The 25,236-nt window shown below is 33.8% G+C and overlaps 2 protein-coding genes across 10 annotated transcripts; one reads left to right on the top strand and one right to left on the bottom strand.

Moving 5' to 3' along the window:
* The first annotated feature begins 26 nt into the window (after window positions 1-26).
* On the top strand, window positions 27-22,494 carry wnd (Mitogen-activated protein kinase kinase kinase 13 wallenda). Of its 9 annotated transcripts, none has more exons than XM_089077053.1 (12): window positions 27-498; window positions 7,315-7,484; window positions 15,519-15,793; window positions 16,142-16,346; window positions 16,433-16,624; window positions 17,034-17,460; window positions 17,623-17,849; window positions 17,976-18,411; window positions 18,633-19,027; window positions 19,343-19,516; window positions 19,866-20,064; window positions 20,303-22,494. In XM_089077053.1, exons 2-12 carry the CDS (start codon window positions 7,345-7,347, stop codon window positions 20,420-20,422), a joined length of 2,790 nt encoding a protein of 929 aa, XP_088933179.1. In that variant the 5' UTR covers window positions 27-498; window positions 7,315-7,344; the 3' UTR covers window positions 20,423-22,494. The 9 variants fall into 9 exon arrangements, with proteins under 9 accessions (XP_088933179.1, XP_088933183.1, XP_088933185.1 ...); XM_089077057.1 differs by having other exon boundaries at window positions 29-498; window positions 16,163-16,346; window positions 19,340-19,516; XM_089077059.1 differs by having other exon boundaries at window positions 29-498; window positions 18,081-18,411; window positions 19,340-19,516.
* LOC105430210 (armadillo repeat-containing protein 1) lies at window positions 20,086-24,888 on the bottom strand. The gene is made up of 4 exons (XM_025219069.2): window positions 24,749-24,888; window positions 23,945-24,280; window positions 23,620-23,829; window positions 20,086-23,475 (listed from the first exon to the last, which is right to left on the bottom strand). The coding sequence occupies exons 1-4, from the start codon at window positions 24,878-24,880 to the stop codon at window positions 23,308-23,310; spliced, it is 846 nt and encodes a 281-aa protein (XP_025074854.2). The 5' UTR covers window positions 24,881-24,888; the 3' UTR covers window positions 20,086-23,307.
* Between the last annotated feature and the right edge of the window lie 348 nt (window positions 24,889-25,236).

Genomic DNA, 25,236 nt, shown 5'->3' with positions numbered 1-25,236 from the left:
CGGGACAATGACGCGCGCCATTTTGTCCAGTGTCCGTCGAACGCGTCTCGCGTTGGGGTGTTATCGCCACGGGGTTGTTCGCTGCGCGAAGCGGAGCGGGTAAACCGGGAACGTCGCCAACGATATAAACACGAGTACGCGCGCGTGCGACCGAGCGCACCTCGGATTTCGCTCCTCGACAGACCGGATGTAATATGTATTGCGTGTTTCCCCGGCTTGTGCCTGCGGCGACGAGGACGACGACAACGAAGGAGACTTCCCGCGCGGCGAGGAAGAACAGCCAGCCCTCGAGTCGCGCTCGCGGCGAGCCGCTGCGACGGCGAATGTAGCGTCGCGACGACGCTCTCGGCAGAAGAAGAAAGAAGAGAGAGAGAGACAGAGCCTCCCTACGTCGCCGAGCGGTGAGCGTGGATGGCAACGATAGCAACAATAGCAACACCAGCAATACTAATAATAGCAGCCATCGCTTCCGTTGTCGCGCCGGAGAGCGACGTTCAGGTGAGCGTCAAAAGGGTAGCAAGCGCTCTGATCGATAAGAGATGCGCGCGCGCGCGCGCCCGCCCGCCCGCATACACATATATACGTCTGTCTCCTTCCCGGTTCGTCTCCCGCGTAGGAGGAACGAGCGCACGTTCATCCCCCATCTCCCGCGAGGAGAGCTTCCGCATCGTCCGTACGTCGACGACGACGAGAATAACCGAACGGATTCGCGCGAACGAACGAACGAGCGAACGCGTGCGCGTGCGTTCGTTCGCGCTTGTGCAAATCGAGAAAAGTGAAAGCTCGCCTTGCAGCCGCGATCGGCCACGAAGGACTGCTCGTTTTTCTGACCTGTCGTGTTCTCATCCTTTGCTTCCACTACTTGACGTAATAACTAGATAGACGTAATATTTATGCATCCCCGAGGCGAGCTGGAGAGGTACAGGCAAGGAGATTCCTAATTGGATTTTTGCGCGATATCGATATTGAGAAACTTTCGCAGGTATCGCGCATCATTTTATCTTCCTTCGCATCGCGATTTTCTCGCCCAGTTTCTCACACACGGCTTTCCGACAATGTCTGAACATTTCGCAAAGTTTGTTACTTTTATACGAAATCTCTCTGGTACATAGTTTCACTTTTTTTCTTTTTAAAGAGTGACGTTTGACGCGTTCGACTTAACGCGATGGTTAAAGGTCAAAGGGCAGGAGAGTAGCGCGGAAGCGAATTTCGGCTCGTTTGCCAAACTTGATTAATAATCAAGATGATTTACGTTTATTTCTATTACTCTCGATTTGTTCTTTATTTTTATATCTAATTTTGAAAAGTAAAAAAGAAATAAAAGTGAGAGATTGAAGTTAATTTACATCGCTGGAAATGGATATTTGCACCTTAAATTCGGGCGCTCCGCTCGTGGGTCACTCGTATGCCTTGTATAGTAAACGATACGCTTTTACGTCGATTTATGTGCGATGACCTTTGGTGCGCACTGGTGCGTGCAACCGATTCGCCGAAGGTGCACGGAGTGCAATTAAAACGAACGGGCTTAGATGCGAAAGGACACGTCGTCCTCGCGTGACGATTGACATGACCGAGTAACGTTCATTTCTACCATTGTAGATTAATGTTAATCATTAATTTTAATCTTTTAATTTAATTTACTTTTCATCTCGCTTTAGATTTAAGAATTAGAAAAGGATAAAGATAAGAGTAAATTAAACTTAAAGCTTAAAGTTAATCTACATTGATGGAAATGAATATCAATCGGATTTTTTTTTTTAGGAAGATTCCTGTCGCTTCTCTCGTCGTTTTTGCTCTCTTGTTCAAAAGAATCCAATCTTTATCATGATTCTTCTGACTCTCCAGCCAATCTCTTTTTCTTTTTTTTTTTTCTTGCTTTCACTTAAAATTCTTCGTAAAATGACGCAATAAAAGTGCTTTTGTTTGTATTATGTAAATAGTTTATAATCTTACAGAATTCAAATTTTCTTTTCAATGAATGTAACATTTGAAAATTTTACACCTCACCGCACATTATTATGACATAAACATTTGCTGAATTTTATCGTTGAAAAATTTTATGTTTTGGATAATGATAAAATTAAAATCTACATTTTAATAGATCGCGCTCTTTGTAACTATTTTATACATCTATATTCTATTTTCTTGTGTAATACATAGTCGGATTTGATACGTTAATCAACCCTTTCACCACTGCGGGAATAATTCCACTCGTGTGATTTAAGATCTAAGTGACGGCGTAACAAATAAATCAAAATTCTTGAGAAATGTGCTATTGATATATCTCAACCGTGGCGGAATTATAATAACAGCATAATTTATGTAAATTATAGATCAGGAAAACATTTTATACTGGAATGTTCTAGTAGTCTGTAATTCTACGACAGAAAGAGGAATTTAATTAGATTTAAAAAAATTAGGTTTATTCGAGTAATAAAATGCTTTACTGGATCATACAAAAGAGATTAATCTTGTTAAAGGAAACATTATGGGACATTCAAAAGTATTGTGTCATTGCATTTAATGCCAGTATAAATTTCAAAAGCACTGACAGCATTAAATTCAATGATATGATTAAATCACTAATTATCTCTAATTCAAATATTTAAATGACAATCTTTAACAAACGGAAGAAATAACTTAAGATTTAGGATGCGTATTTTTATCAGCACGTATTTTTATCTATTTTAATCTTGATTTAATTTACTTTTTATCTTTTTCTAATTCTTAGAACTAAGAACAGATAAAAAGTAAGTTAAACTCAGATTAAAGTTAACTTACTCTTAAAGTTAAGAAATAGACATTAACCCAGCGAAATCTTTGACAAATAAAGAATACTGATAACGAAATAGAATTATTGTTAAATCAGGAAAATAAAGTGTGAATTCTTTAAGAAGGAATTGCTTAACTGCGTTAGTGTCACACTTCGGAAATGCGCGTTAATGTTATCAGATGACACGAAAAGTGTCTCTCATTATCGGGGACCTCTTTTGTTAGATCGTAATTTGTACTTCGGACGTGGAAGAGAATTTAATATACATGGTGGATTTAATTACAATTTAATTACTTTGCATATCGAACAATTGTTTTTCTATACGATTATAATTGTTTAAATATACACAAAAAAATTATACAATGAAACTGCGAGAAGTGATAATGATTGTAATCAATAATAATAAATAATGATGTTTGCAAGGTATTTTTCAAAAAATTTTCAAAAAATGTATGGATCGGTTCGTTGTAGGTGATTAGCCGCGGGGCACCGCGTACTGCGTTGCAATCACTGGCCATTATCGAGTGGTGATTTCAATGCCAGGATGCGCGATGGTATAAGCGTGCGTAAACTATCCTTTAAAGATCCGGCGTCACGATTCATGTGTTTATTTACGAGGCCTGAAGGGACGGCTTCATTCATACATGGCAACTACGTGCAATCGATAATACACACGAGACAAACACCGCGAAATGCACAATCTTCGAATAAGCCCGACTGTATATTTTTAGAATTTACTCCCTTTTTCTTTCTATTTATACGTGTATTCAGGACGGCACTATATAATTCCATATTTAGAATTTTTCGCTCGATCGATGTGCATGCTTATTTTACTGCTTATTCAACTGGGAAATTTGACAAATACTTAAAGCTATATGAATTCGAGATTCGAGAAGCCAATGCAATGTAACGTTTTACTTCTACATATTATGTATAAATATTTATTTTTTTTTAAATAAATATTTATCAAAACGAAAAATATTTTAATCTTTCTTGTAATATTACGTTTATTTTATTTCTTATAGAAAAGAATAAATGTATAATCTTGTTAAATCTTATTAAATAGCTCTATCTAATTATTAAATATATATTTAATTTCAATTTATTTTAAATTTATTTTCGATTTATTAGAATTTAGAATAGATAAGTCGATATAGTCAAAGATAACGCGATAAGTCAAGGTCAATGCAAGATCGGAGCACGATTGTACGTGCAATGAATTCAACATTTCTTTTCTAAAAAATACTTTTTAAATTCTTTTTAATACGCTCACTATGATAATATCTTTTTGGTTTCGGTTTCTATTTTATTTATTATTCTTATCAATATCCGATGTCCGTCGATAAATTCAATTATTAACGAATCAATATCAAAACGATATTTATTTGAAGCGAAATGAGTACAAATCCAGTAATATAAAATATCTAATTTTCTTTTTGATATTTTTTAAAAATACTTTCTGAAAATCCCGTGACGTCAAAAATCATTCAACAAAGCTACGTGTATGAAATTTCTAATCAGGTTTTACCCATAAAAGAAAACGGACTGTAATTAACAGAGTAAAGAAAAGAAAAAGAAAACTTGCTTGGTCGATCAAGAACCGTAGTAACAAACCGGCCTACTGCGTGTTCGTGCGAATGACGCACGAAAGCGGTTTCGGCGAGCAACCGTTCACGCTCGCGGCATTACATCTATTTAACGACATTGGAAATGGATTTTCATTTTCTCCACCCTCGTCACTTTTGTCAGCCCTGAGGAGCCGGGCTGGTGCGGTCCCGGTGAGAATAGACTCCCTTTTGTATGCGCAGGTCAATCCGCACATGCGACGTTTTGCACGAGCCTGCACTTCTTCTCGGATAGTGTCTCCTAATCGTTTTTACGTCGTGTTACCCATAAAGGTAATGTTTGCAGGATAGACCGTGAGGTAGAGAATGGAGAAAATGGATTCGGATATTTATGCGGGATCTCGTAAAGAACGTTGTCACACAGAATGTCGCAGGCAGCGATGTATTTTTCCTTTATGAATTCTTTGGATAGGATTTTCTTTAGAAATAATCTTTGGAAAGTTATCTTTATCTGTAAAACTAATTTTCGCTTTTTCATGTTAAATAAGCTTGAACCTCCAAATTGTCAGATTTGTATAAGATATATTCTAAGTTAAATAAAGGTTTGTTAACTTTCCGTATTTGTATAGTGTAGTTTAGCTTCTGAAAAGGTACGTATCTTATTGAACGCATTTATTGAAAAATTATCTATTGTATTTTATCTTTACCCAAATAGTTCTGATCCTCGACAGCAGACAGTCAGTGATTCTCAAAATAAAATTGCGGATTATAATTATCATTTTATTTTTCATAAAAATTTAATACACTAATTTTTTTATGCTCTTTCTTATTATCGTTATTTTTAAGTTATCATCAGTTTTTTATCATCATTTCATTAATATAAACAATAAAGTTAATTATTTTGTAATTAATTAAAATATAAAATTTATACGCGAAAAATATATTGACATCTCTAATTTCCATTCCTTTTTTTAAAAAAGGTATAACATAATTATAGACAAGTAACGGACTAACATATGCGATACCACTATTTGTTATTTTTGTCAGATGACATATGAGTTATATCTGATTAAAGTCGCAATTTACGTACAGGGTGCATAGAATTAGACCGGAGGGTGTACACCCTTCTCATTAAAATTTATGTTTCTCAGGAAAAATTGGCAACCCTTCGAAATATAACCAGGTTTTATTTATTCTTTCTAAATGAAATGAATCTGCATGCAGATTAAAGTTCTTTTTCATCCTAAAAATTTCTTATAAAAATTTTATTTAATATTTTTATATTAAATATTTGTGTATCTGTGCAAATTTAATTCTGAAGTAGATGTGTGTATAATTTGATAACGATTTATATATTTATTATAATACATAATATAATTATATGTTAAACATAATATAATACATAATATAATAATATATGTTAAACAAAAGTTTAATTTCTGAAACAAGTTTTTATTATACTTGCAAAATTTGATTCTTGTAGAGAGAAATCATTTATATATTTAAGAAACTTAATATGAAACAAAACATTAGTTGAACTATGTAAAAATCAAATAATTTAAAAAGAATACATTTTTTTATGGTAATATTGAAAACGGATATTCGCGGATATTGCGTGCTAGAGTCAACAGCGGTTTCAGGGGTTGCCAGGTTCAAGTAACTTGGCAAGACTTCGATCCAGGTGCGCAGGATTAATCGAGGGCGCACCTACGAGTGACTCATTCTAGAAGAGTTCCTGGTTTCTTTTTTTCTTCTTTTGCATAAGGGACGTGCGTCGAATATTACATATAATTCATTCTCCTGCTCATCATATCGGTAATCCTAAGTTTAAAAAACATATCTTTTTTTCAATTTCAATCATAATTCACGAAATAAATAAAGGCTAACGTTTTCTTATAACGAATACTATAAGAAATAATATGCAAGATTTATTAATTAAGTTATTCCAAATTAATATTAGTTTAATTTAATTAATGTAACTTACTTCAATAATTGAATTCGAACTTTAGAAATTGAAGTTCGCGATTGTTTATTTTTATCCGAATTTGAAATTTGAATTTTCAAACTGAAACTGTTGAATGATGTTTCGAGTCTTTTGTCCGATTCATACTAAAGGGAAAATATAATATGATAAATTTTTTTGCTTTGTAACAATATATTTAACAATAATTTTTCATGCATCTTTCAACTTGATTTATCTATTGTATTCGATTTATCCTCATAGAATCTTTTATTGTTGCTTTGAGGATGGTTATCTTAACTGTTGCAAAAAATTCCTGAGTAAGAGGGTCAGGCCTGAGGCTTAAAGAATTTGAACATAAAATAAAACGAGTGCTGAGGTTCGGTATGCGGACAAATACCACACCTCTTACTAGATTGGCATTCCGTCGAACCTCCTGTTACTTCCCTCGAGTAGTTATTACGCCGAAGGTGATTTCTTACTCCTCTCTTTTCATTTTTGTTCATTCCAATGTGATAACATGCAGATATAACATGCAGATACTGTATAACGTATCGAGTATTGAATGAAACAATCGGCATAATTGGATCCTAACTAAATTTTTAATCATCATACGTAACGATCAAATAAAAAAAATATTTTTATAAAATTAAAATTTAATTAGAATTATTAAGTTTTTGGTATTTGAGCTTTTAATAATGGCTATTTGACAGTGTCGACAGCGGAATATAATTATTTATTTCTTTAAATTATAAATTTTGATATAACACTTTCCAAATCGTTAATAAAAATATATAGAATCTTTTCGTAAATTTTTTTTTCAATCACAGTCAAATTGATTGAGCATAATTCTCAATTAAGAAAAAACGCTTCATTCTACTTTTTTATATAAGCTAATGTATTTACATAATATAATTGTTTTCCACTTATTAATTTCGGCAAACAATTCCCGCGGAGAATTGCGATTTGCATTAAGAGTTAATGGTCAAGGATAACAAAATGCATTTTTATTTCAGATCCTTTGGTAATCTGGCACTTGGACGAGAATGCGCACCCCTGCTGAGACCGAGACCCTGGCCCAACCCGAGATGTACAACTTAGAAACCGAGGAAACGGGAACATCCGCGGACGTGAGCGGAGTGGTCCTGTCGTCTCCTCATCCGGAGGCTCACATATTTACTAACAGGTTACTTCTCTATTTCCTTATTGTTAACATGGTCCGTGCTGCGTGGGATCTCTCTTCAGGTTACTTCACATTTTGTAAAAAAAAAATATACATATGAAATTTTATTTAATATTTTTATATTAAATATTGATATATCTGTGCAAATTTGATTCTGAAATAGACCAGTGTTATAATTTGAACTAATTGACATTATATTTTTATTATAATACATAATATAATTATATGTTAAACAAAAGTCTTAATATCTGAAACACAAGTTTTTATTACACTTGCAAAATTTGGCTCTTGTGGAGAGAAATCATTTATGTAATATTTAAAAAACTTAATGTGAAACAAAACATTTTAACAAGTTAAATTATGTAAAAGTCAAGTCATATTTTGTAAAAGAAGAATGTAAACATGAAATAGTTTCCTGACATAAATTGATATATTATTATTATCATTGTTAGTGCAAGATTAATATTTTACATCAAATATTAAATTAATGCGACATGAAATGCGTTAATTGTCGATAATATTTCATCATCGATACTGTGACACGATAATTTAACAACAACAAAATAAGATAAATTACAACTATGATAACTCTGTTATCAACTCTAATAATATTTCTACATCTGAAATAAGATTTCAAGCGTTTTTATCGCTTCTTTGATCCTATCTTCTACGGATTCGAAGCAGCATGTTATGCGCAAAACATTAATCAATTATTATTACCCAATTATTAATTATTACATTTAAATTAATTATTGATTATTAACTCTTTAATATTCAATATGAATATTTTAATTAACAAGTATAAACGTATATTAAATGTATGGTTTTTTTTTTTATTTGGAAAAATATAAATTAGAGTAAGTGGTACTGAAGTCAAGTCTGTAGACATAGAATTGAGTTTACCAATTTGGGATGTATACGTTACATTTATTAAAAGTCTATAGATCTAACAATTAACAACAAGGAATAAAGAAATAGGGATATAGAAATTATACATTTATACGGATTCAAAATAGCGCGCGTCGCGTTATCTGGCTCGAGCATTTGCGTCGCGCGAGCGAGCGAGCGAGCGACCGAGCGAGCAAGCGCTGTCGATAGCATGTGCCGATATCAGAATGGCAGCAGATAACTCTAGGGAGAGAGAGAGAGAGAGAGAGAGAGAGAGAGAGAGAGAGAGAGAGAGAGAGAGAGAAGAGAGGGGGGAAAGGAAAAGAAAAAGACAGAGGAAAAGAGAAGGAGCGAGACGGAAGAGACGACAAAGGTAGCTTTCTTGAAATCCTGTCTGTAGTCTCTGTGCTTCAACACGCTCGCCACTAAGTGGGATACATTTCATGCGTGCGTGCGTGCGTGCGTGCGTGCGTGCGTGCGTGCATGCGGTGCGTGCATCGCGCTCCGGATTCTCGACTCTCGCGACGACCGTGCGGTGGTGCGTGATCGGTGGTGCGACGTGTTAACGGCGATACTCGCCTCGTCGGCCGAGCTGCCGCTCTCGGTGTAGCTGCTGCTGTGCTCGACGTTAGTACGTCCATATGCTGTGCGCGACGCGATGGTCCTCGCGCGGTTCTTCCTCAAGAAGCCAACGGCGCAGAACGACGACGACGTCGCCGCCGGCGGCGACGTCGTCGCGATAGTACCCGGCGATGTGGCCAGCGCTACGACGAAGAGGTGAGCAAGCCAAGTGACGGGGATTTTCCGCGAAATTCCAAGAAAAAAATCCACGAGGTGGAAGTTCCGGGGCGCGTTTTCGCGGATAGCGGAGATCATCTCCGTCAAAAAGCGTCTCTCCTCCGAGGCGATATTCTCTCCGTCGTCGAATTCCGAGAGCACGCGCGTAATCGGAGCGCCTCGCCTCTCGAGGAGGCGGCACGCGGGATTAAAGGTGATAATGATGTAAGCGTGTTAGGAAAAATAACAATAGAATCTTCCTCCCCGTTCCTGTCGTGAGATACATAGGTGCGACATTGTATGATCGTGGATCGCGTGAATCTCGCAAAAATGGAGAAAACATTTCCGCGCGTTTCACGATCTTCTAAGCAAGCACATTCCTTCTCGGGGCTCGGATTTTTCCCGAAATGTTGAGAACGCGAAATTTTATTCTCGCTTTTGTTGTCAACATGCGAATCTCGGAGGAGTGATACTGTATATTGGAAAAAGCGTAGCTAGTCGTGAAACAGAATTTTCTCTCTTTCTTTCTCTCTCTCTCTCTCTCTCTCTCTCTTTCGATTTTTGCATCTCATTTGCGTAATATTCCAACTCCGTGATTTCGCGGAATAAATAATCAGACGCGGGAAAATGGCGTTTTCCTTTAATTAAAAATCGAGATCCGACACGCTACGAGATTCATGCTACGCTAATATCTGTGATGTTTCATTTCTCGTAGTCACAATTATGCTATATAGACGAGTCGCTTTTGCACAAACAATGTGCAATGTGTATGTATATATGATTGTGCGTTAAAAATACAAATATCGTGCCTCGCCTCGCATCGTCGAGAGAATGGTAAAGTCAGATTTTATTTTATTTCTTTTTTTTTTTTTTTGCACAACAACGAACCACGCAAAGGAATTGTTTTTCTTTTTGTTTTAATATTTGATGGTTTTTAATTATAGTTACATTCTGTGTTTTTTACAAAATGTATGCTTGTTGTATGGACGAATGCTGTTGATAATTAGAATTATATGGTATCTCTCAAATATGTTACAATAATAAATCTCTTTCGGACACGTGTCAATACAGACAATATCGGTTGTGAACAAAACAAATTTAGAGACATCAGAGAAAATAAGAAAAGCAGCGTTTTAAGTATCGATATAATACATATTACAATTTTCATTTTTTATATACGTATATCATTTCGGTGATTTTTCTTTTTATCATTTCTAAGTTTAAGATTGTGATATCTTGGTGTCGATCACAATTAGATTTTCCTTCTTCATTATTTCTTTGTAATTACAAAGTACGTAATTACGTTACGATAACATTTTCTTGAGATCTAACCAAGTTACATTATCTTGTAAATATCTTGAAGATAAATAAATAGTCTTAAATGAATAATCTAAGTATCTTTTAATCTATGTCTTAGAACATTTCCACGGGCGCGTCCATGTGATTTGTATTTATGCTTTTATTATATGCAATTCCGGGAAAGATCGGAAAAGTATGATGAGGAACATATGAACGACTTGCATTTACATGATGTAATCATAACGTCGTACGTGCGATCGCTTGCCTTATATTAGATACGTGGTGGAATGACATGTATTAAAATTTATAGATTTAGATCGATAAAAATGAGCCATAAAATATGAAAATATGAAAATGTTTAAAAATGGAAAACGGAGACGAATAGACGCCGTATAACGCAATATAATTTACGCTGACATAAAGAATATCCGTCAGTCCGTCAGCGTATTTGTTTACGGCGATCAGCACGGCCCTCATTGAATGACGCCAGCTAGACAGCTGATACGAAGGCCACGGGTAAACGTGCATGCACGTACTATGCACTTACTCGACTCGTTCGTTATGGCGGCTCTTGCATGTGCATTAACGCTCGGCTTCTTACTCGCGTATTCTTATTCGCGAGAGAAGGACGATAGGAGGAGACGGCTGTGCCGAAGACAATCGTTTTATCTCGAAGCCGCGGCGATTGCCGTGATTCTGCTGTCAAGGGCACTGCCACTTGCGCTTCCAAGGCCACTTTCACTCCCCGAGCCCATCTTTCATACCTCTTTATAAACTTTTATACCTCACGCTCGAACGGAAAATGGGAAAACGAAATGCATTATCGTGGTATAATTGACTTTTTCGGAAATTAAGATTTGTCTCTGAGGTCAACATTTTGAAATATTTAAATATTGACGAAATTCTTCTTATCGAAACTCTCTGACAGCTTATTGTTTTTTTTTTTTTTTTTATCAATACAAAAACAGAAATTTGTATTAAATTCGAATTTTATTCTTAATAAATCACTAATTTATTAATGTTCTCCAAAAAGTATGTCCCTTATCTAAAATCATTTTAATGAAAATATAATTTTCTTATTAAAGTCATCGTTTTCCTCTTAGTTTCACGCATTCTTTCGTTCTTCTTTCTAGCTGAAAAACCGAAGTTTTCGTACGGAGAGCTCATAATGAGAAGATAAAAATTTTTTTATTTAACAGAACTTGTATTCGGAACGGAATTGACGTCTAATACGACCTAACATTCCACGATATGTATAACAAGCGATACTGTCATCGTTGGAGCACGCGGGCATGATAACGTCGGCGTGAAAATACAGCCGGCCCATATATCCGCACTGTTTTGATATTTTTCACGACGCAGTCGAGAGCCCGTTCCACTTACAAACACGTCGACTCTATCTTTTGTATATAAATTTGGATAAAACTAACGCACACATTCGGAACGTTCTCCCGCGTGCTGTACTGGTTATCAATAAAATCAACAACTGATAACTAATTCAAACACAACAGTCCGTGCTTGTTTATGCAATTCCTTCCGCACGCGAGCGAAATTCCTGTTTTTCCTTTCAGATTCATGCAGAATTCCGTTTCATTACATTAAAGTAAATCATTGTGGAATCTCAGTGAAATTTTCAAAAATTAACTTGGAAAAAAAAATAACAAAGAGAAGAAATCCCCGTTGTTTTCTCTTTTTAAGTTTTTATTATTAAATAATTTTATATATTTTTTATAAATGGAACTTTATTCAGATTCTTTTGTTTAATTTTAGATCCGGAAAAGAGACTAAAAATGCTTTAAACTAATTAATTAATTAACGAAGTTCTCTGTATTATTTAGTATTAACTTTAAATTATGGATATTTTTCATTATCGGAATTATTTAGAGTTGATAAACATTATTTTATTTGTTATTGCTTTGTTAATACTTTAATATATAACCAAAAAGAAAGATTTATTATTAAATAATAGCAATTAATTATCTGAATTTAAATATGTGTTTATCGTGTACATTATCGCAAAACACGTATGAAGTAGATAAAGATAGATGTAATATTTGTACTTTATATAAATAAATACATTTATAGTACAAATAATTGTGTCAAGCAATGTCACTATTAGAAAATTGTTCAAAATTCTGTATGAATATATTTATATACTTCTTTATTATATTTTTATATTGTGACAGGAATGCAATATCCGGATATAATTAATAAAAATTAATAATAAGGAAAGATAGTGCGCTACTTGAGATGGATCTTTTTTTCAAAAATATACTAGTACACGTCGCAATAAATTTAATTCTGAAAGAATCTGTCCGTGAGAAATGCTGAAGACTTAGTAGAGCATAACCAATAGTATCAGTTGAGAATTAAATTTAGAAACGTATATCTGTACGTGTAACGTAGTCGCGACGTAAAGAGCACGATCGATATTCGCGTTGCATGCCACATTGTTGCAATTCCGCTTAAAGGTTTTTGTTGCGCGCTCTCATAACGAATAAAACGGCCGATAACGGCGCACCATGTTATCAGAGCCGGTAATACAAATCTCCGCAATAGGTATGAAAAGTTGCATCGTCGTATTAATCGAAATTACTAGTGGGCGTGACATTTCGAGTCATCTCCGCGATGCGAATGCGATATCGAGTGTCCTCGAATATACATGGTGTTCGATAAGTTTAGTCTCTCTTAGAGAAAGAATTCTTCGATGATTTTTTTCGAAAAAAAATATTTAAATATTTTTAAAAGATTATTTAGAAATATTTTTGAAAGATTATTGTGTGTTGTGATTTTTTTTTTTTTAACATATTTTTAATATATGACATATTTAGATAATTAAATTCTGGAACAATAGAATTTAATCGTATTTAAATAAAAAGTAATTAAATTATTGATAAAATTTCCGGACTTTTTTTATTTCTTAATTAAACTTTGTAAAAATTTACAAGTAAATAACTATTTAAATAAATTCTTTGTAAAATGTCTTTATCTTCAGTTAAATCTCTATAATTAAAAAGTTACTCTCTGTCTTAACTTATCTCTGTAAAGGAAAAAGGTCGAAATCAGTCGAAGAGTTGTTCTTTCTTGTCAAAAATATAAAAATATGTAATAATATTATTGGTTAAATATTTTGAATTTCTTTTATAAATATGTGGATATTGACGTGGGAATTGGGAATAATGAAAGCTCTTTCTCGTACTTGCCAGATGCGTCCGTATTCACTGAGACGCAGATACATGTGTCCACTTAGTGTGTTAGCCGTGGAAAGTCATTGACACAAACGTAAACCTTTTGCCACGTGTAGCCTTGAAGAGATGTCTGGGAGCGACGCGTTGCGATTGTTATCGGTACAATATCATCTTTTGGCAGTCTTCGAGGCAGAAAGAAGAAGCAAATAAAATGAATTTTCGGAGAAAAAGCGAACGATATCACATTAATTAGGGATAGCAAACGATACAAAGAGAAATAACATTGTTCTGTTGTTAAAAAGAAAAAAAAATTGTTTAAAAACGATATCACATATTAGGCGCGAGAGATGTTTTGGAATTTATAAAATATGATATCACGTGGTATCAGGTTTCACTTTGATCGCCTGTGTTAAGTGCAGGTTATTGTTATGAGACTGCTCGTTTTATTTGTTATCGCGAATGAAGACATAGGCCGGTCAGGTGATAATTGATATAAGCTGATTCGTAAAAAATGTCAGAATTCCGATAAATATATTCGATATTTTCGATACAAATGTCATCAACACACTGAGTGGGTAACATTAAAATAACGTATTATAAAAAAGTAATATAAAGTAATATATACACAAAGAGTAATATATACACTTTTTTTTTATTTAAAATGGCTCTTTATGGCTTCAGAGACAATGGTATTGTCATAATTCTACAGCTATACCGATCGATACTTACATTTTACATTGATAATTTAAAGACTTGCGATTTTTAATTAAACACGGATGTAGCTGTTTACGTATCGAACAACGTTAAATGCATCGAGTATTGATAAAAACCGTTTTGATATTTTGAAATTTATAGGTGCGATTTAATTTGGAATTTCCTGTGATATCTAGACTCACGTTTGCATCTAATCGAAAATCCATCACTGAATGTTCAACGTAAGACTATTTGGCAATTGATATCGCCGGCATGACGTACGTTTCTTATCGTTCATTGGACCATATAAAGATAAAATTACTTGCAATTTTTGGTTTCTCCTTTCGTCAATAATTCTCAATGTAATTTACATCGAGATAAAGCTCTCTTTTTCTTGGCTTGATTATTTTTTTCATTTGCGATATGTTTTGCAAAAATAAACTCTCTTTGATTATATTATATTGCACGGTTTAAAAACTGTTTTGTTAAAGAAAACATGCAAGAGAGACGTTAACAAAATAAATTAAAAGATTTTTAAAAATTAGGCATAGAGAAGAAAAGAGATTTATATATTTTTACAAGATATGGTATAATAATATAATAAAATAAAATAAATATATAAATTTTTAAAAGAGATTTAAAGTACATTTCTTAAAATTTATTATAAATTGATTGAAATTTATAAACACTTAATATTTTGCATTATTTTTTTTTTTATTGGATAACTTTTAGCATTTATTAAATCAAATCTTTTTTCTTGAGGCGTGCTTGATAAGATATGTGAATGGTATATGATTCCATATAAAATAAATATAAGTGTAGTATATGACAAAGATAAACGTGGATTGCTACGAATAATATATTTACTGTAATCGATCCCCGAACATTTAAAGAACGCGAACCGAGGAACAAACACACATAACACGTGGAAACGGAACTAATTTATTAATTCGCAATTAATTCCGCATACTGTTCCCATTGTCTGAATCGCGAGCTTCAATCGTTTGTTTGCGAACACACACGCCCTTCTGCACACATTGAAATTTTATCACGGCTAATTTGAATCCTTTGTCTCCGATGTTGTTTGCACCTCCGCATTCCGGGCATTGCCGTAATGTATTGCGATAGCGTGTATGAGCGTAATAAGCGTCATCGAAAATTTCCAACTAGTAATCTATATGTAAAATTTCAGCATGCTTTGCATCCAAGAGGAGCTGGCACAACTGAGTGAAATCGCGGGAAGCCCCGAACGGCTAATCACCGAGCTGCGAGAGGTCCAATTACCTAATAGTAATCATCTCAATTCCGCAAGTAACTCCAGCGACGCCGCAACGAAATGCGCCACCGGATCGGAAAGCATCGATTCTCAACGATCGAGTTGGGTCGAGGGCATACTGGGGTGCATGCGTCCCGTCTGGACCATGCTGTCGAAGGCTGCTATTAACGAGAAGATCAAGGGTCTTTCAAGTAAGTTATGTAAGTTTCCATACGGCTTTTTTACCTATTATTTTTCCTTTTTTTTTTTCAAATTAAGTTACATTGCGTTGAGAAACTTGAATACTTTGTATATATAAATTGTTTTTGTATTTTATGCGCAGTAGAAGTTAACGGTCAACAGTTGTCGATAATTATTGTTCCTTATGATTGTTTTTCAAAAGGCGTTCAAAGCAATTAAAGCTTAAATCTGCAAGATCAGTTTTGCACATGTGTATGCTTAACCGTGTGTCTTAAAATAGAATTTATGAATGTGATTACTTGCTTCGACCGCCTGAAATAATCGTAATTTCGAAGAGATTTCTATAAGTCGTTGTTTAGACGAACTGCCTTTTTTAGCAGACGATTGGGAGATACCCTTCGAAGCAATTAGTGAGCTACAGTGGCTCGGATCCGGGGCTCAAGGTGCAGTATTTAGTGGGAAATTAAATAAAGAAATAGTAGCTGTAAAAAAGGTGAAAGAACCGAAAGAGACTGACATACGCCACTTGCGAAAGCTCAATCATCCGAACATTGTACACTTCAAGTGAGACTTTCTATTTCTTCTACACTACTGCGATACAGGTTGTATTATAAAACGCTCATTATTAAATGTTTACCTGATGTTTACAGAGGAGTGTGTACAAAACCTCCTTGCTATTGCATAATAATGGAGTTTTGTCCGTTCGGACCATTGTACGACCTTCTGAGAGCTGGAGAACCGGTTCCTCCTGCTAGATTAGTGTCATGGTCAAAACAAATTGCTGCGGGGATGGCGTACCTTCATGCTCACAAAATCATACACAGAGATCTCAAAAGCCCAAAGTAAGCAAAAAATAAAATAAATGATAAATAATAAAATCATGAAAAAAATAAAATCATGATCTAATGTCTATCTTAAATATTCTGCGATTTTTAGAGATTATTATTTGACTATTATTTTTTGAGTTATAAATAAACTGAATTATAAATAAATTGAGTTATAAATAAACTTAAAGTAAAAAGTTTTAATTACTTTAATAAATTTCAGATGTATAAATTTAAATATATAAAACTTGATAAAGATTTTTTAAATTAATTTCAAGTAGATATAAATATTTCTAAAAATTTAGAATTAATTACACAGATATTTTAAAAATTACATATATACAGATATAAAACAATCCTTTATAATAAAAAGACATCTACAAGACTTACAAATAATTATAGAATAACGAGAAAATTATATTTATAGTGTTCTGATAGGACAAGGAGAAATAGTGAAAATCAGTGATTTTGGCACGAGTAGACAGTGGAACGAGATTAGCACGAAAATGACTTTTGCCGGTACGGTGGCATGGATGGCGCCGGAGGTAATTAGAAATGAACCGTGCTCGGAGAAGGTGGACATATGGTCATATGGCGTCGTACTATGGGAATTACTGAGCGGTGAAATTCCTTACAAGGATGTCGATTCCTCGGCTGTTATGTGGGGAGTGGGCAGCAATTCTCTTCATTTGCCGATTCCCACCAGTTGTCCCGAGGGTTATGGACTATTAGTTAAGCAATGTTGGTCAGCTAAACCGCGTAACAGGCCTTCCTTTAAACTTATCGAGATGCATCTCGCCATCGCAGCTGTCGATGTACTCTCCACAGAACCCGACGATTACTTTAAGGCACAGGTAAGACCATTATTAATTTCTCCGACATTAGCACAATGTAAATTTTTATAAATTTAAGCTTGATTGCTTGAATAATAAACACTATTCAAGATGTCTGTTAAATAAGCAATACAGAAGAGTATTTTTATTTCATATCTATAAACGAAATTTTTTTGACTGCAGCAATCTTGGAAAAAAGAAATACAGGAACATATGCAGCATATGCCGCTATTTACTAATACTGATCCACGTTTCGAGGCTGAATTAATCCAACGGAGGAAGGATGAATTGCGACATGCTCAAGATGTCAGAGAACACTATGAGCGCAAACTTGAACGGACTAACAATTTATACCTAGAACTGAATGCCATTCTACTGCAATTAGAATTACGCGAGCGAGATGTGATAAAGTGAGAAAAATACCATATTATAATATATATCGTTAAAATAAAAGATTTATTTTGTATTATATATGCATATTGGAATATATTATGTTAAGAAATGTAATGTGTTATATTCTGCATTTCTTTAAATAGACGACGCTGTATCGCTTTGCATAACCGCTTTGCACTTACGGGACAGATAGTACAAGACCGCAGCCAAATTCGCACATTTGGAAATAAATGTCTGGTTTGTCTCAGGAGAGAACAGCAATCAACAGGATATAAGCAGTACAAGAAACGTCTTGTCCGTCCTTTATTGAAAGCCCAGGAAAGGCTGTACCGCAGACGGAACGGCACCGTACAGTTCTCTACTTCTTCGACGCCTACCACTCCACCATCGCCTACGGATTCGCCACAGAGCCCCGTGCTCAAAGCTACTATGTATACGCAGCTAAACGAATCGAATCAACCGGAAACTATTCTAGCGTCTAGCAATAGCTTCAAACAGCGTAAATACAGGCATCGTAGAGTTGGTTCAGGTTGTGGTCTGAGTTCCAGTCCTAGATCGAGTCCTCATCGTGAAAGAAAGGTAAAGACAATAATCTATGATAAATAAAGAAATAATTAAGAATAATTTTCATAGCTTCCTATTAATTCTTTTTAGTCATATGTATTTTATTTTTAAAATTTAAATTTTTTGATGAAAAAATAAATGAATAATTAATATTTTATGTTAGTAATATTTATTATTTATCTCTATTAACGATAATATGGACATATATGATAATAATATATGGTTTTTAATTGTAGAGTATAGAGGTACCTGCAAGATTCGTTGATAGTCATACGCAAACGGATATCATGGATATCAATGAAACGGATCATACCTCAGTAGCGAATATAATACTTTCTTTACCAGAAAAGTCTTCTTTGGATCTCGTGAGAAGACACTCATTGAATAAGCAAGCGACGGAATGCTTAAATGGTAATCCAATTTTGCCGGAGACGCACTATCCGATGCAAACTAGTTCATGCTCTAGTCCTGAACATTTAAATGAAAATAACACCAATGGAAACGAACGTTTAAAGGATTGTAGCGACGACGATAATCTTGAGACTCTGGGCAGAAAAGTCAGCGAAATTATTAATGCGAATCGTCTTATCATTGACAATGGAAATGGCGATGACGTCATTATCTCCCACAGGTATTGTATAATATCCGCAAAAACATAAACTATTTTTATCATATAATTTGTTCTTAAGTATTATAATAAGTCAGTAGCGTTTATACTAATTTGACAATATCATTTAGAATTCAAAGAATATAACTTACAATTAAGCCTGAAATAAAAGTTATTTTATTTTAAAAATCTATTTTATTCTGTTTTTAGTTAAATAGTAATTTCAAATAATTTAACAAAATTAGAATGTTTTAATATTATATAATATTACATCATTTAAGAATTAATATTGTTAGATATATTTGTATTAAAGTATTTGTAATTAAACTTTTACAGTAGAAATAAAGAAGATTCGAGCAAATTATCTGGGCACTATGTGGAACAATCAGACATTAAAATACGATCTTCAGACAATACAGATGATCGCGAAGACGATGCTTGTGAAGAAAGCTGGTCAGATGAAGAGGGAGAGGATCCAAGCTATACCTATAATTATTCTTTGAGACGAAGAAGGTACGTTTTAGTCATGAATAGTAAACATAATATTTTATATAACATAATATATGTATTTTATATTCTTTAGTCATCTTTGTCATCTATATATATTTAGAATTAAGAGTTACTACAACAATCTAATATTCCAGAAATTAAAAAAATATATTTTAAATTCAAAAAAATTTGAATAATAATTTTTTCAAATTTTTAAAAAAATCGCTGCAAGATTTTATAATATGAATATCTTTCTGCAAAAAGATTTGAACAGAAGCATTAACAGATATTTCGATTTGCATTTCTAATAATAAATAATTAATTTATATTGACTATATTTGACTATGACTATATTTTGTCGAATTTTATATAGTATTGCCAGGAGACCAATTGGTCCTGGATGCAGATTACGAAGATCTAAATTAACAACATCCGGCAGAATACAGGGAACATTAGCTTCCGATGAGGAAAATACTTCTGAATATTCTCATCCTCCGTCCAGTCAGACTTCCACCTTAGAGAGTAATCCGGATGTTCAAAGAGTTCTTCGTAATATACATCATTCCCAAAAAGTAAGTAACTCGAACAATATATTTATTTCTATCCTATGTATTTTTAAATTTGTTACATCACAATATATTGAAAAGAAAATATAAATAAATATATTAAGCAATCTTACAGTACGTTTTTCAAAATTTTTTTTCTAACTTGTTCGTCTCTTTTCGAGGATTATAATCAAATTTTACAAATAATAACATATTTCATAAGACACATAAATTAAAAAAAAACATACATTTAATCTATATTTAGAGAAAGGAAATAGACGACGTTTCTGACACATCGAGTCAATCGGAAACGGATGAAGTCAGTGAAGTTACAATTGCATCTCAACCAACGAGTGGATCTATGAAGATGGAGAGTCGAGTATAGTTTAGTTATTAGTGTAATTTTTATATCTGATTTATGAATGGTTTATAAAATAGAGTTACTGCCTAAGTGAAATTCAGTAATCACATCATCCTTCATTCTGTAACTTATGTTAAATATTGTAGATATTTGTCTATTCGTATATGTATACACATACATAATGGCATACATACATACATACATACATACATACATACATACATACATATATACATGTATACTTGCATCCACATACATTTTCATATATACACATGTATACATACATATATTAAAAGGTATGTAATATTATTTAGAAAATTATTGATTTGGTAATAATTCGAAATAATTCGAAAATTTGCGACTTATATCCCGATTGATTATTAAAGCCAAATAATTTTCGAAAATATTCTTAATCAATATTTAATCAGTCGCATATATAAATTGCTGAAAAGTCATTAATATTGCTCAAGTTTATTTGAGTTATGCGCAACATGTTTTATAGCATGTACAATGTAAGATCGTGAATCTAAATGTATAATGTAATTTTCGTTCAACAAATCTAAATACTGCTTCGAAGGATATTATTTGCAGATGCAGTTATGATTGTATTAATATTATTCGGAATCGCTACGTATGTCGGAGGTTCTTATACGCTTAACACTCGCTATAATCATTGTCATCCAGAATGTTAAATTGTATATGACGCCGAGTGTACTCGACAGATAAGAATCATGTATTTATTTCTTTCGTGACATTTAATGTCTCGCGTTTACAATTCTTTCTATGTACTCTAAGTCACAAATTTGAAACTGTGCATACCCATTGCCATAGAAATAATTCTTATTGAAAAATGCAGGCAGTCAACAACTCTTCAAGTCCACGTTTCTCCGCTTATGTGTTTATCTTTGACGAAATGGAAAGGCAGGTGTGAAAGGTAAGATGCTTTCATAGTTATGAAAGCATCTAGCTAATGATATTAAATACATGCACAGTTTAAATGCATTCTCTTAAAGAAAAAAAAGAAAGAGTTAAATAAATCTCTCGAAACAAAATAGAATGTACAACGTAACGATAACGAATTAAATAAATTTTATGACATAAGTGCCTATGGCAATTTGCATGCATCGACCGCGTTGAAGTGTCTAGTGAAAATTAGAATAATATAAAATTATAATAATATGCAATTTAGTCTTTGAAGCATGTATTGAAAGATATTGTTGTACCTGTACGGTCTTTTATATTTGCAATATATTATGGATACGAAGATGTTAGGCAAAAAAGAAATGAAAGAAAAGATAAAGTATAAAAATGCAAAACTCCCTTCCTCGGAAGTTATTATATTTATAATAGGACGGTACGGGGTACCATTGTATGTATTTTTCAAGAAATATGCTCATACGTAAGAAACTTAATTTTTTTTACTTCACAGCCAACAAGAGTCAAAGAGCGTAAGCTTATAGTGACTATGTACTTATTGATTTCAGCCTAAGCATTTATATATACATATATAGTTTAAGAAGTGAGTTGTATTGCGTGAAATAGTCAAACGTGATGCAGGCTACTCGAGTTTCAAAACGAAGCTCTATAATAGCACTGGGCTGCACGCGAGCCTCATACTCATTCCACGAACTACCGGTACTAATAATTATCATAAGTTCTATCTCTCTATTTTTTTCACACACATGTCTACGAACTATTTCGTTTACTCAATTACAGGAAAGAAATGATGTTTTGCATCCATCTATTGTACCTGCTTTGAAACTCAAATTGCCTTAATGACAATTATATACATCTGTATCTGTAAATATAGACAATACAACGGGAACTTAGCGGATAAGCGTAAAAATTAAGATAGAGTAACAATTTTGATGTGCTCATCTGAACGAGATAATTTACGAGGCATATTATAAATAGAGAGAAAGATGTACTTTGTAGTAATCATACGTATTGTATCCATCATACTTATGCGAGTAGATGCATAAATTGTTCCTTTTTGTGCAGTGGCAGCTAAAAAACTGACTAGTTCTATTATTATATAATAATAGAAGCAGTACACAAAATTTGTGTTATACATAAAATAAAGTTGATTTACATGACATTTTATAATTTAATTCCTTACCCAATTTCTCAATCAATGTAACGAACTTATTAAGCGGTAAGAAAAGATAAAATTAAATTATTAGAATATTTTATTTTTATTTGATTGCAAAAGCTTAAATGTCATATCGCATATATAATATCTATATCTAATGACATTTTTTACGTTACAAGCTTTTACAATAAAATGTCTCGTTTGTATAAGATTGGTAATTAGATTTCTAGTGCGGTATGTAGCACATATTGGAATTTGCTTATGTACATATTAGAATTTGTTTAGAAATTTGAGATCGTAATAAACAGGATCTGCATGTGTATACATAACTGTTTTATGCACACACATTAGATTATAGGATAAAGCATGCATCTTAAAATATGAAAAATAAGAAAGCTAATTTTGTATATGTAAAACGTACATACTCTTCTTTACAAATATAGACGTAAAAACTTGGAGATCTATTTGTACATGTTAATTTTCTATCGAGACACAAAGAGTGTCAATACAAAAAGTGTTACTCATAATAAATTTTAAAAATCAATTCTCTGTTACTCTCTTTGACTATTGTCAATTATGAGTGTGAGATTCTTAAACAATCAGAACTGATCGATCATTGCTACTTAAAAAATTAAAAAATTATTTATGTCTTAATAAGTCTTTCTCTTTGATATATATCTATTGAGATTATATATTCTATTTATACACACGGATTGTTTCTAACCCTTCTTCGAAGAGACAAACAAACAATTGTGATTTCGAATAAATAAAATTGTAATTACAACAATCACAACAATCTCCGTTACAGTTAAAAATTCTACCAGTAGAATGAATTACTTAAAAATTCTGCGGTAGATTTATATAGAGATGAAGCGCTTTGTTTTAAACCAGTGAATAGTGACACAACTCCCTCCTTGTCATCTTCTTCCTCCTCCTCGGGCAAATAATCAGGCATTTCTTCACCGTCGCTATCGCCTGTTTGTATCTGGAAGAAGTTCACCATACTCGTAATTTTATAAAACACTAATGTATTATGACTAATTTAATAAAATTAGTCTTTTCAAAAATTAAAAAAAAACAAACTCGATTTATAAATCGGTTTAAAAGATAGATAAGAATTCTTCCATACCAATTTCACGAGAAACTCTTGATTAAGTTTATTTCTTGTAACCAATCTCGCTTCCATATTATCTGTATTTTTATCAATCGCTTCCGCGATCTGTTTCGCAGTGACGTAATTCAAGGTGCGCATAGTTACACGCTGATGCTCTACATCGACAACAAGCGAAACGAGACCATCAATTCTTATTAATATCCGTTCCAACTCGGCGCGAGTTTCCTAATTATTTTGATTACATTATTATACTCTTTCAATGAAATATACAATTATTTTTATAAATTACTTTCTCATGTGATAGCGATTGAAATAAATCAAAAAACAATCTATAGCTTACTGGTAATAAACCTTGAACATGTAAAACTATTACATGCGTCTTCAACTTTTTAGGCTCTATAACTCGTCTGCAACGACTGCGTAAGTTATATATAGGTGGTTTCATGCGTTCTATATCATCTTTGATGTGCTGTGCATGACTGGCTATCTTTGGTTCGCTCAAGCTGTATTTATTAATAATCGCCTCTAAGGATTCACGTATGCCGAATGTAGATGTTATATGTATATAATTATCTACATTCTTTACAAATATCTCCAGGATGTCTAGAGCTAAGGTAACCACATCTAAGTCAGGTACTTCCAAAACATACGCTATGTATGATAAGACCGTTTTGTCCTGCAACAGATAAAGCAATCAGCCAATGATAATATAACAATAAAATATTAGCAGTGTGTTAGCAGTTTGCCAGCAGACATTCAAAACACAATATTATAACATCAACCGCATTGGCATTAAATTTAAGTTTATTTTTTAACGCCGTATTAGACTGCACTGGAATTTTTTTCTCACTTTCGCCAAACTACAAATATTTTACTTTAAATACTGCAAATGTATACTAGTTTAGTTATAATAAAACAGACTTATAATCTGAGATTACGAAACCAAGCAGCACTGAATCTATGATTATTTAAACAGTTATTATTATTAGTATTTCTGCCATATTATCAAATTATTGTGATGACAACAGATTCTCTATGATTCATGCAAACGATCTATCATATGTATCCGTTAACAGATTGTTGCTGGCAAACTCTACACTGCAAAATCTGTTTGGAAATGTGCTTGATGAATCCGAGCATCTACCTTGAGAATCGTGTCGTGGTTCGCGAAGTCGTCTGCGAGCTTCCTGTACGTCTGGAGGGTCTCCTGTAGCTCCCGTGGGTCCACGTCCACGTCCACGTCCACGTCCACGTCCACGGAATCCTCTCCGTCCATTGTCCACGAGCGTTACGTTGACATTAAATCCAGCCTGAACCTCGTGTGTGACTAGACACGACTTACTCCGATCTCGTCTGCAGATCAGATTCCAGGCATTCTCGCCATTTCTTTCCGATGAAATGAAAGTGATGGAAGACGAAACTGATCCACTGACTTTCCCCGAGGCGCAATATTACGTCGCAACGGCGCCGACCTGAGTCGCTCGCTCTAACCTCAACCTACGCAAAATTTCGGGAGACCAACATCGGAATGTGTCGCGACACGAACGGGAGCTCAGAATGTTACATTTGGCATTTGATCAAAATCGATCGAAACACACGTTGCTCGCACACATACACGCGCGCACACACACA

Source organism: Pogonomyrmex barbatus, unplaced genomic scaffold (assembly GCF_055798465.1).
Source record: "Pogonomyrmex barbatus isolate J1 unplaced genomic scaffold, ASM5579846v1 scaffold2, whole genome shotgun sequence".
Lineage (NCBI taxonomy): Eukaryota > Metazoa > Arthropoda > Insecta > Hymenoptera > Formicidae > Pogonomyrmex > Pogonomyrmex barbatus.
The sequence above is the reverse complement of the archived record's forward strand: the minus strand, read 5'-3'. Positions and strand labels throughout refer to the sequence as shown.